The sequence below is a fragment of the Arachis ipaensis genome, chromosome B6 (assembly GCF_059453495.1).
Source record: "Arachis ipaensis isolate K30076 ecotype BB chromosome B6, ASM5945349v1, whole genome shotgun sequence".
Taxonomy (NCBI): Eukaryota; Viridiplantae; Streptophyta; class Magnoliopsida; order Fabales; family Fabaceae; genus Arachis; species Arachis ipaensis.
In genome coordinates, this window is record NC_142441.1 from 12,709,013 (window position 1) to 12,722,315 (window position 13,303).

General features: G+C 33.2%; 1 protein-coding gene across 1 annotated transcript; it reads right to left on the reverse strand.

Annotated features, from left to right (window-relative positions):
* Positions 1 to 11,840: 11,840 nt before the first annotated feature.
* LOC107645960 (uncharacterized) lies at positions 11,841 to 12,694 on the reverse strand. Its single transcript, XM_016350122.3, has one exon. It carries the CDS (start codon positions 12,530 to 12,532, stop codon positions 12,023 to 12,025), a length of 510 nt encoding a protein of 169 aa, XP_016205608.1. The 5' UTR covers positions 12,533 to 12,694; the 3' UTR covers positions 11,841 to 12,022.
* Positions 12,695 to 13,303: the final 609 nt, after the last annotated feature.

The window sequence follows — 13,303 nt, forward strand, 5'->3', positions numbered from 1 at the left end:
CTTTATAGATCAAATCTGCGGATACATAAATGATATCCACGATTCAATTTTATTAGAGTGTGAATCAAATCCAATCTAATTCGATAATCATGCAAATCGAATAATATTTATAATTTATAAACCAAATATTGATAATTTAATACTACAGATATATAGATATTATCTAATTTATGTTTATCCTTTAGTTACATGTCATGTTTTTGCAAATAATTACATTCTTTGTAGTAAAAAAAAGTGAAACATAATTAATTAAAGACTTTTATGATAGAAAAACAATATAAAACTGATATAACGATAAGGATTTATCTAATTTGAATCCTAATAGGAGTATATATTAAGATGATAAATTAAAAAAATAAAATTAAAATTTTTAATATATTTATTTTTTAATTATTAAATAAAAATATTTAAAATATTTTATTAATAATAGTGTTATTATGTATTTTTAAAACACATGTTAGTTAAATCTTAATAATAATAATAATAATAATAATAATAATAATAATAATAATAAGAGAAATTATAAAACTTTTTTGGATACACTAACCGCCATTGAATTAAACAGATTTCGTATGTGCTATTCAATTCTTTGATTATTAGATCACCTCTGATAATTTCATTAAACAGATTACCTAGAGAAAAATAAGAGAAATAAAAATAAAAAAAATAAAAAATAAAAAATTATTATTTATTTTTGATATTGTTTGAATTAAAAGAAAATTTGATCACCTCTGATAATTTCATTAAACAGATTACCTAGAGAAAAATAAGAGAAATAAAAATAAAAAAATAAAAAATAAAAAATTATTATTTATTTTTGATATTGTTTGAATTAAAAGAAAATAGAAGAGAAAATAATAAAAGAGAAAATAATTAGCATATAAAATGATATATTATTTTTTATAAAATAAAATATAAATATTTTATTTATTATTTATTTATTATTAATTGAATTTTTAAATATTATAAATTTATACATTGATATAAATTTTTTGCTTAATAAATGTAACGTTTAAAGCAAGGTGACAAATATTGTAATACAATTACGTTACGTATACATTAAAATTAGTTATCAAAGCCAGTCATTAGTATAAAATACATATTAAAATATAAATATAAATTGAAAATAAATTAAACTACATACATATTTTTATTTAAATATAATGGTGGTTGATTTTAGTGACTAATTTTAGTAAACAAATAGTATTTTTAATTATAATAACATATTAAAATAAATTTATAATTTATTATCTATTCCTGAATAACACAGATATACAACGTCATACCTCAGAACTGATTTTTAAATATTTAAACATGATCTCATCAAGTAATCGTTTAGCACCTCAATAGCTCCTGCGCGAAACTCGGCCAAATCACATATAGGCGCTGGCGGATCCAAGGGAGCCTAAGGTAGCCATGGTCCCCCCAATTTTTTTAAAAAAAATTAGCACTATTAATTTATTATTATTATATAATTAATATATATATATATATATTATAGATTAAATATATTTTTATATATTACATACTAAAAGAAATTTATAAGTTAGTAACTTAATATGTATAAATTATATTGTGTATTATAATATATTAGTAGTAATTAACAAATAAATTTAAAAAATAATAAAAACATATAAATATATAAATAATTGAAAATTTATTGAAAATTTTAGGTTTAGATTAATGTAAAAAGTAATAATTATAAAAAAAACTTTTGCTTAACAGGAACAATTAAATAGATTTTTTAAATAACAAAAATTATTAAAATAATATTTAAAAATAAGACGAAAGACGAACTTTTAGCAAATTATATGATTGTATAGGTTGAAAAAGAGAATGTTTTAAAATTTACTTTCAGATGATAAATTGATAATTTTAGTTATATGAAATATCGCAGACCAAATTCAAAAATTCCAAAATCTTAAAGTATGTATAGTTGAATGTTAATTCTTATATAATATAATTATTAATTTTGACCAATATACTATAAATTATATTTTGTTAATTTTTTATTACGTTATATTTTAATTTATTTTATATTTAATTTGGCCCCCCTCTTATAAAATTTCTGGATCCGCCACTGCATACAGGTCGGTTATCATTAAGCAACGATAAATAGGAGAAGATCAAGGTTATAGAGGGCAGATGATAGCTACACATAAACCACCTAACTCATAGTTTTAATTAAGATATTCTGAGAATTGATGTTGATTTGAGTGTCGGAGTCCTTTTTGCAGGTCCTACGCACTGGTCAAATTTCCGAGGAACCTATAGCACCACCAAAGAGTAGGAGACCAAGGAGCACTTCCCGGTGTCAAGGAGATATACCTCGGAAGGACGATTCCTGACCGGAATATTTGGTGTCCACCGTGGAGCCGGTACTACGTATAATCCCATGATTATAATTTGTTCTTCTTTTGCAGGAAAACGACCATGGCTGATGGTGCTGTGCCACCACCTCCTCCAACTCCAACTCATGCTGAACTGGTGGACATGAACACCGCACTCAAGGCGGAAGTAAAAAAGATGGTTGATCTTCTCGTCAGTAACACAGATGGGACCAAAGAGGATGGGTAGAAAAAGAATGTCAACAAGAAAAATATCGAAGATGAACACCATTCTGAGACAAACTCGGCAATGGAACTCATCATCCCAAAGACCACAAAAAGAAGAACGAACCTTTTTTTGGCAGAAATAATGAACTTTCAAATATCTAAAACTTTTACACTCCGAACAACTTTGAAGCCATATGAAGGGATCGATGATCCCAAAATACATGTCACCAAATTCGAGTCCATGATGTTTTTAAATGGTATTTCTGATCCAATCTTATGCCGTTCTTTTTCTACTTTCTTGGATGGAACTACCTTAATTTGTTTTTCTAGTTTGCCTGCAGGTTCAATTTCCAACTTTGAGGAGTTTGCCGATCTATTCATCAACCACTTTACGGCTTCAAAAACCTACATCCATGACTCTGGCTACCTCATCACAATAAAGTAGAACCAATATGAAAGCTTAAAAAATTATATGACAAGGTTCGCTAACGTTGCGATGAATACTCCTGATCTTAGTTTCAATGTACATTTGCATGCCTTGAAGAGTGGTCTCTACTCAGAAAAATTCCAAGAAATTAAACGATTGCTGTCACCAAGCCCAAAACACTAACTGAGTTTAGAGACAAAGAGGTTGGACAGATGGAGATCGAGGAACTCAAGGAAGCTAGGAGAACCAAAAAACAGACACCCCACAGAGATGAAAGCCGAGTCAAACGCGAGATCACAAGAAACCATCCAGGCTAACACCGAAGTTTGACTCATATACCCAATTCAACACTAAGAGAGAAGACATAATCAAAGAAATCCTTCATGATAAGATCATAAAAACACCCAGCAACGTAGGAACTTATCAAGATCAGAAGTACGTGGACAGAAGCAAGTGTTGCGCTTTTCACCGAAAATTCGGTCACATAACTGATGAATATGTGGTGGCAAAAGACTAGTTAGAATGATTGGCATGACAAGAATTGTTGGACAAATACGTTAATAGACGAATTCAAAAAGATGCAACAAGCCTCTGACGATCACGGACCAACCGAGCTTCACCTCCAAGGACAACAAAAGATGGTCCACTCCGAGTCAAGCTTCTGTAGCAAGAAAAGTTATCAATTACATCTCAGGGGGCTTTGCAAGAGGAGGTATCACCAACTCGGCCAGAAAGAGAATTTACGGAGCCATGCTAACTATGGAAGGAGGAGGTTCGACGTTACAACAACTGACCTCACCCATTCCAAACATCACCTTCAACGCCTCAGATTTGCAATCCTAAAGTCCACTACTAGAACAGATATATCACCAGAATTATCATAACTAACCCTTGGAAAACCAAGAATATATAGCATACATATTTTAAATTTATCACAGCAAGGAAATTGGAGAACACCATATGTAGATTATTTGAAAACTAGATAGGTGCCAACATCAGAAGAAAACTTGGGATTGTTTAAAAAGAGGGAAAGTTACTTTACCCTCATTGGAGACAACCTATATAAAAAAGGTTTCTCCAGGCCACTATTGAAATGTCTCAGAAATGAGGAATCTAACTACACAATGTCAGAAGTACACAAAGAAATCTGTGGCACACATATAGGCAGCCAAAGTTTACCTTCGAAAGTTTTACGAGGAGGATACTTTTGGCCCTCCCTCAAGAAGGATTGCATGGATAAAGTGCAACGCTGTGACAATTGCTAGAAGTGTGCACTAAGAATCCACAGCCCTGCTGAGATCTTGCACACTGTAGACATCATATGGTCTTTTCACAAATAGGGGCTTGATATCCTCAGACCATTCCCTGCATTACAGGGATAGGTAAAATTCTTTCTCGTTGTAGTCGATTATTTTACAAAATAGATAGAAGCAAAACCACTTGCCAAAATAACCTTGGAAAAGGTATGAACTTTTATTTGGAAGTCTATCATATGTAGATACGGATTACCTAAGTAAATCATTATTGACAATGGTAGGCAATTCACTGATAGGAAGTTAGCATCCTTCTTAGAAAATCTATATATAAACATCATTTTTTCTCTGTAGAGCACCCACAAACTAATGGGCTCGCCGAGGTTGCTAACAAAATTATTTTGTAGGCTTTATGCAAAAAACTAACTAAAGCTAAAGGTCAATAGGCCGAGCTAATCCCTAAAATACTGTAGAGTTATAACACAACACCACACACAAAAACAAAAGAAACACCATTCCAACTAGTCTATGGCACAAAATCAATGATCCCAGTAGAAATTTCTCAATGATCGTTGCAAACTGACTTTTTGGATGAGGAAACTAACATACATGCACGGTTCGCCGAGCTAGATACACTAGATGAGGAACGCGACTCAACTAAAATCAGGCAACAACCTATGTAGGTTAACATACGTCGAAAGTACAACAAAAAGACACTTCTAGGAGCATTACAACAAGGAGACCTCATCCTACACAAACTAGAAGACATGCAAAAACCACCAGGGCAAGGAAAACTTCTTGTAACATGGGACGGACCTTTCAAAATGTCAAAAGTACACGGATGAGGAGCATACTCTTTGCAAACTATGACAGGGGCCAAGCTACCAAATACTTGGGATGTATCATCATTACGTTTATACTACAGTTAGTTATCTGTAAAAGTCAGAGGCGAGAGGAACTTTTTTTTCTATCACTAAGGTTTTTTTTTTTCATTTCAGATTTTACTCGGGGAGGTTTTAACGAGCTCGATCACTTTGCACCTTCTACATTCGAAGATCTACTAAAACCCAAATAACATTCAGTGTTCTTTTCTATCTCTACCTAACCAACATACAAACGTTGGAAGCTAGCAATACATAGGTAAAACAAATCACCATTCATAAAAATTCAAAACACACAGACAAGTGCATGCATTGTTCATCCGACAAATCCATCAAAATATACAAAACAAAAAGTTTTCATACTAGCAATAACATAGTCACAAACACATAAGTAAACGAGTCAATTATTCTTATCAACAGCTGCCACACTTTCATCCTTTCATCTTCAGCTTCCCCCTGGCCTCATCATCAACGAGTTTGCCATTCACTACAATCTTAGTAACATCAAGATTGTCGACCTCAAAATCGGAGGATAAGGCAACAACTTGACTTACAGCGCGATCAAATCTAGCCGAGAAAATCTCTAACACTTCATTTTCAAGCTCATGGATCCTCAACGTCATATTTCCTTTCTCATTATCAGCTTCCTAGATTTGATTCTGCAAATTGCATATTTGACCCTGCAACCTTAGCACTTCCTCTTCTTTGCTCTTCATTTTTGTTGTCACATCAACAATAACTACATCTATTTCTTTCAACAACCTCTCTAAATTTGGTATCTTCTCTAACTCTTTTCTCTCTTCGGCCCCCAGTAGTTTCCTTGTCCGACCCATACAAAGCATCCTCATGCCGATCACCTAAAAAGAGCACAACAAACTTAGCACAACAACATAACAACTGGAAACATCAAACATATAAGTACCTTTCCTTCTTACCTACATGTACTGTCCCATAACCTCTTTTCCTACATCCTTAAAAAATCATACATCATCTAGATATTGAGTGATCTTGTTAGCTAATTCCATGAGAGGAAAATGGTCACCCCAAACAGATTGGGCATCTACACCACTAATAAAACCTTAAAGCTGTATCGATTTTCTAACCTCTTTCCCACCATCTGAACCCATCTTTACATCAGTCGTAAAAAGAACTTCAATAGACTTTTCCGAATCAAGCTTTTTCCTCTTTATTTTGTGAGGGTGAGCACTAGCTTCCACATCATCTATGCCATATCCCTGTCTACTCCGATGGTAGAGATATCCCTTTCATTCTTCTTTTTCTGGTCTAGAAAAGACTTCAACCGATCAGAGGACAAGCTCGAAACCTTCCTACCTGTAACACACAACCGACATATATTAAAATAGCATCCTCACAAAAACTAAAACTCCCCATACTAGTATTTACCTATATACTCCTTTAAAGCTTTCTTATTAATCTCCACTTTCAACATATCAGAAATTGATAATAACTTTCCCGCTGAGAAATAATCTATCAGGAAATCTAGGATCAAATTCTCTTCATTACTTCTCATCATAACATCTAAAATTTACATTGGTTTCAGACACCAATACAGAGAAAACTTCTCGCCTAATTCGTCATCCAAGAAAAAAGGATACTCTGTTTTCGAAGAATGGACTTTCACGAATATTTCTTTAAAGTTCTTAAAAGAAGACTTATACAATACAAAAAGCAACCGGCCTAGATAACTACTAAGGTTTACCCAGAGATCCATTCGAACTCTTTTCAATTGAAAGAAAGAAAAAAACAAATTCAGTGATGGAGGAATTTCCAAAAGCTCCATCAAGGCTCGAAGAAAAGTCCATGTGTTAGGATGTAACTATAACGGAGCATAATTCAACTATGTCAATACTTTACACTCAAAATCTGAAAAGAAAAACCTAACATTCAGCTTTATTAACATGCAACTATAAAAGTAAAAATAAGCCTAATCACCCCTCTTCTCGCACACCCTCTCCTCGCCATTATAGGGGATAAACTCCACAGCAACCAAATCACTACTCCTAACCCAGTTAACAACGCCAAGTTCAAAAACCGTTTTTCTTTCTGAAAAAGGGAAGCACAACATTTCACATCCACATGTACTCTTTCATATAAGTCATCTTTTACCTCTACAACCTTGTTTTCAGCCATCAACAGGAGGAAGAAAATTCAAACAGTAAAAAAGTGAAAGTTACTAACCTTTTGAAGTCATTTCCTATTTTGGCTAAACTTGTTGAAGTAGGGCACAAAGACTACTCTCAGCACGAAGACAGAAAAGTCAATAAAGGACCAACAAAATCACTATCACATGATCTCTACCAATCTTACTTACCAACCATTAGATCAAAGAAATTTTTCAACTACTATTCAATTAAATGGTTTTGATTCCCCCAAAGTAACCGCACGACAGTAATTATTACATCTCAATAATTTTTCTGTTAAGTCTGAATACATAATATTTTTGTTAATGATACAAAACTACATGCATATTTTTCATAGACTCATAGTAGAAGGTAAGGTGGATGATACTTGTGAGTGAACATTCTCCTATTGGGATGATCTAATGGTTGCATAAGTTAATCATATCTTGAAAGATTACTACAAGGGTATAGCGAGGGAGGGTTGATTAGAATCATTGATGAATGATGAATGTAACAACGAATGTGGAAGATAGTTAGAAATACAAGTGGAACTTCAACTTCTTGTCTATATCATTGACCATATAGCTACCACTATGGTCACGACCGGCATGGAAAGCACATAAGAAATTATTCTTTTTTTATTTTATATTCATTGCATCAATTATCAGTCATCTTAAGTTCTTAAATAAGCTATTATGAATTGGTAAGTTATCTTTTTAGTCAAAAGCCGTTTTTAGACTAACAAACTCAAATATCTTAAATTCTAATTAAAATATCTCAAGTTTAAAAATTATTTTTTATTTTTTAAACAGATCACATCTAAACCATCCGTACAGGAGAATAATGACACAACAAAGGAAAGAAATCACATCACAAAAAAAATTATTAAATCTAAAAGCTAGAAAAATAAAACCAAAATCAACAAATACAGGAAAAAATAGAGAAAGAAGAGGAAGAACAAGAATGTGGGGAAGGGGAGGCCATTGCTACGTTGCAAGCTAAGGTTGAAGCTTGACGGCACCTCAACCTTCCAACTATGCATTCTTCTTGGCAAGCCGTGTTTATACATAGATATTAATGAGTAAGTTGTTCCATATTCCTTATAATCATAAATATCCTATGCTTCTTGATGAAGATGAGGACCAATTTAGAGAGGATGGTGTTGAGAATGTGATTAAGAATTATGAGAAATATGTGATATCATCAAATAATGGTTATGAACAAGGGATTGTGAAGGATGATGAGTCACATTTACCAAATGCTCGACTTAATATTTCTAAGAAAGATGATCAAGAAATAGAAGAGGAAAATTCAGCAGGGAGAATGCTTGATGATGATGAGGTTATAGGAGATGAAATTGGCAATGGAATTGTGATGGAAGAAGAGTGGGAAAGTGATGGGAAGCAAGCAATGATAGTGGGGGACATAGGTAGATAAGTAAATTCACAATTTACTAACGTTTTTTAGACGTTTAACGTTAATAGAAACTAAATTTTAAAAAAATGATATGGTATAAAGATTTAATTGAAAAGAAAAAATATATATTAATATATTGACCTAATTGAAAATTTGGTGAAATTATAGAGACCTATAGAGTAATTAAACCTAATATATATCTAAAAAAAATCTCCAAGCTTGTCTGTATTAAGTATTAACAAAACAACTGCATGTTGAGCTTGGGGCTAATAGGAATATAGGATAGTTCAAGTACTGAGGTATACAATGGTGCTATCATCTAGGCAAAGCTCAACTTGCTTACACCATATAAATACACAAGTCAAGCTTGGGGCTGTGATCCGTATTCGAATAACTCGGATATACGATGTCATACCTCGGAACCGATTTTCAAATATTTAAACTTGATATCATCAAGTAATCATTTAGCACTTCAATAGCTCATACGCAAAACTCGGCCAAAGCACATACAAGTCAGTTATTATTAAACAACAATAAATAGAAAAAGATCAGGATTGTAGAAGGCAAATGAGAATTACACATAAACCACCAAACTCGTAGTTTTAATTAAGATATTCTGAAAATTAATATTAATTTGAGGGGATAAGTATTGTTTTGGTCCCTCACGTTGAGGGTCGGAATCGAACCCGTCCCCGATCTAATTTTCGATTTAGAATCATCCTTAACGTTTTTTTTTTCGTATTAAAATCGTCCTTTTTAATTTTTATTCCTAAACTACCCTTCCTTTTTAATAAAATTTAAAAAATTAAAAAAAAAATAAAACCCCTTCCTGCCTCCCGCTCCCCCACCCCTCCCGTCTCCCCCTCCCGTCTCCCCTCCCCCACTCCCCGTCTCCCCTTCCCCCCTCCTCCACCCTCCAGTCTCCCTTCCCCCCTCCCCCACCCCTCCGGTCTCCCCTTCCCACCACCATCCACCCCCATCCCACCCCCCACCTCACCCCCGGTCTCCCCCTCCCCGTCTCCCCTTCCCGCCACCCCCACCCCCGGTCTCCCCTTCCCCCACCCCCACCCTCCCGTCTCCCCTTCCCGCCACCGCCACCCCCACCCCCGGTCTCCCCCTCCCTGTCTCCCCTCCCCCCACCCCAACCGTGTTTTATTTTTTTTTATTTTTAATTTTTTAAATTTTATTAAAAAGGATGGGTAGTTTAGAAATAAAAATTAAAAAAGACGATTTTAATACGAAAAAAAATGTTGGGATGATTCTAAATCGAAAATTAGATCGGAGACGGGTTCGATTCCGACCCTCAACGTGAGGACCAAAACAATACTTATCCCTTAATTTGAGCGTCACAGTCCTTTTTGCAAGTCCTATGCACGGGTCAGATTTTCGAGGGATCTATAGTACCACCAAAAAAAGAGTATGAGATCCAAGAACACTTTTCGATATCAACGAGATCTACTTCGGAAGGACTGGCTGGAACCATTTATAGTAACAACGTATAATTAAGGATACTACTAGAAAAACAAAAAAAAATACTTTCTCCTATTTTTTTGTTTGTGATTCAAAAAAAAATATTTGTGGTGAAACTCACTATAATTGTTTTATTTTTTCTGTTTTCTTTCATATCCAAATGGAATGAGAATGTTTTTTTATTTAATTTTTTTTCCTACATCCTACCATTCTCTCTCAAACCAAACGATGGATTAGAGAAAAAAAGGTTTGCTTTTGGTACATTAACATTGTGTTATGGTGTCAGTTTTTTTTTTTTTTTTTTGAAGGAAGAAAACATTGTGTGTTATTGTGTTCTGGTGTGAAAGTTAATAAAAATCACAATTCAAAATCAAGACAACATTGTTAATAGATCCAATTCCCAGGTGGAATTGCTCTTTAAATGTAGACCCTTTCGCTAATCCGATCAGCAATGTCGGTTTGTTTTGTCTCTCGTCAGCACCTTTTTAATTTTCCACAATTCCGGAATGGGGTTCATGTTCTTTCTGTGACTTCTTGTTTTGGTTTCTTTTTTCGTTTAAAAAAAGCACTTCATATCACCATACTCTTCTTGTGCTCAATGATTACCTTTGACGTCGCAATGCATTCACTAAAAATTGGGTTTATGGGATTTCATTACTTGATTAGAGATAAATCAGATCATAAGCCATAAACTATAGTATTGTAAATAAAATCAAATATTAACATAGATAAATATAAGCCAATAAATTATGATTCAAATGGCATAGTTTTTTCGTACTCATTCAAGAGGTCGCGAATTTAAGTATCCCTATTTTCAATTAAAAAAAATATAGATAAATATAATTACTAAATCAATCTTAAATAAGTATTCATTTAAAAATTGTATTTGATGTAGTATATCATTTAAGAAATGTTTAATAACAATATTAATTTAATTTTTCAATAATATTGTTAAATGAAAGAAAAAAAGTAAATAAAATTGAAATATTTGTAATTATTTTTTAAATAAGGGAAAAAAGAGTTTGTCAAGTTAAGTCATTTGTTCGTTCACTTCTTTCTTGTAAAAAAAAATCTGGGGTCATTTGCCAATAAATGAAGAATGAAACATACTTATTATTTTTTTTCGAACCCGCACCCTCTTAATTGAGTATGGAGAGACTATGTCATTTGAGCTATTACTCATTGGCAAAAATTTAGAAAGATATGTAACTCGAACTAGCAACCTCTTAATTAAGTATGGAAAGTCTATGTCATTTGAGCTATAATTATGTTGTATAAAACGTAAATTAAATTATTGAAAAAATAATAAATAGATCACTAACTTTTATTTTTAAAATAAATAAATTTTTTATCAAATTTAATTAAAAAAATCTTTGATTTTTATAAATTAAAAACACATAATCATAACAAGCCGTAACCATTTCTTTGTCTTATCCTTCTCCTGCTTTCAGTCAGTTACATGCCATGTATAAGAAGTTATAATTTTTGATAATTTAAGAAAAAAACGAGACTTCAAACCGAAAAGAGGTTAGGCCTCATCCTATCCCTATACTCTCAAGTCTCACCCAGTCACCCCTTAAAATCTTAATGCGGAATAAGATTCGAATCGATTTATTCGTTATCAATCAATAATCCTCTGAAACCAGAATTGCCCCTTGATACAAAATTAGATGATAACGAAAAAAAAGAAGATGATATTGGAATTAATCACATTTTATAATTAATATTAATAATAATAATAATAGTAGAACATAAAGGATGGTATGCGTAGAACAACTAAACAGCACAGAACGGAATCTGAGATGATAGTAAAGAAAAGTAAACAAGAACAAATCAACACGATTGGTTGATTGGTTGATTGATTGATTGATTGATTGATTCAGACCTCCTTGACCTGAACGGCTTCGTCGACCTGCGTGGTGGTGGCGGCGGCGGAAGCCTTGACATCGTCGGACTTGTCTTTCTCTTCCTCAAGCTCGAAGGCAGAGACAGGAAAAGACCTGAATAGCCCTGCGGGCGTCTTGAAAGTGATCTTGCCGGTGGGAGGGTCATCGACATAGATGTCACTGAGCGTAACCCACAGCAAAATCTCCTTCGTCTTCACTCCGGTCAGCTTCTTGATCTTCCCTTTCTCCACCTGCGCCGTCACCTCCGCCGCGTACGACACAAGCTTCCCAATCTTCTCGAACTTGTGCGTGTAGGGTTTCTTCTGCTTCAGCCACACGAACCCCGTTCCTCTGTCGTAACCGCACTCCTCCATGTCCTTCAATGGCAGCAGACCGTTGGGAAGTTCGATCTCCTTTAGAAGCTCCTTCGACTTCACCTGACACATTTCGTCTCCATGATATACCTCTGACCTAGCTTTGATTTCTTCTGTTACCAGAGACATCTTCTTTTTCTTTTGTGATGATAACTATTTTGATTTAATTAATTTCAGTTGGATCTGCTTCTTCTATATAATAAGTCTATGTTGGTGTGGGGAGAAAGATAGATAGGTGTGGCTTCTTATATAGGGTTTGAGATTATGAAATTGCCCCTTTTCTTTCCCTTATATTCAACAAAGCCCTTCTCTGCTTTCTCTAATATCATGACATCAACTTCTTCCCATTTCTAAAATTCTATCAACTTCAACTACTTTCGGAGGTAAAATATTTTTAAATTGTTTTCATTGGGGTTCAATGAATCTTTTAAATTTGAATTCCATCTTGTTAAGAAATCTTTTTGTTACTAATTCATCATCTGTATTTCACTGTAATTCATAAATATGTCGGTAAATGGAAGTTGAAAATAAATCTTAAAAAGGAACGAAATTAGTTTTGCAATTATATTATTTATTATTATTACTATTTAAGAAAATATCAGATAATCTCAAATTCTGTAATATTAAAATGGATTTAATAAAATTCAGAATTGGTAGGATTTTATTTTTTCTAAAAAAAAACTTTGGTATTAAAATTAAATTCCTAATTAACTAATTTATTATGTGTAATATATAGTTAGCCACTTAGCCAAATAGTAAAATAAAAATATTGAGTAGTACGCGTGAGATATAGAAAATATATAGAATTTTAAATTTTATTATTGTCAACGTAAAATAAAGAAAAATTCTTAAAGAAATGGGCCCGAAAGAAGGTTTGGAAATTGGCAAATGAATATGCAA

Coding starts and splice junctions, on each gene's coding strand:
- LOC107645960 (XM_016350122.3), bottom strand. CDS start 12,532: ATGTCTCTGGTAACAGAAGAAATCAAAGCTAGGTCAGAGGTATATCAT.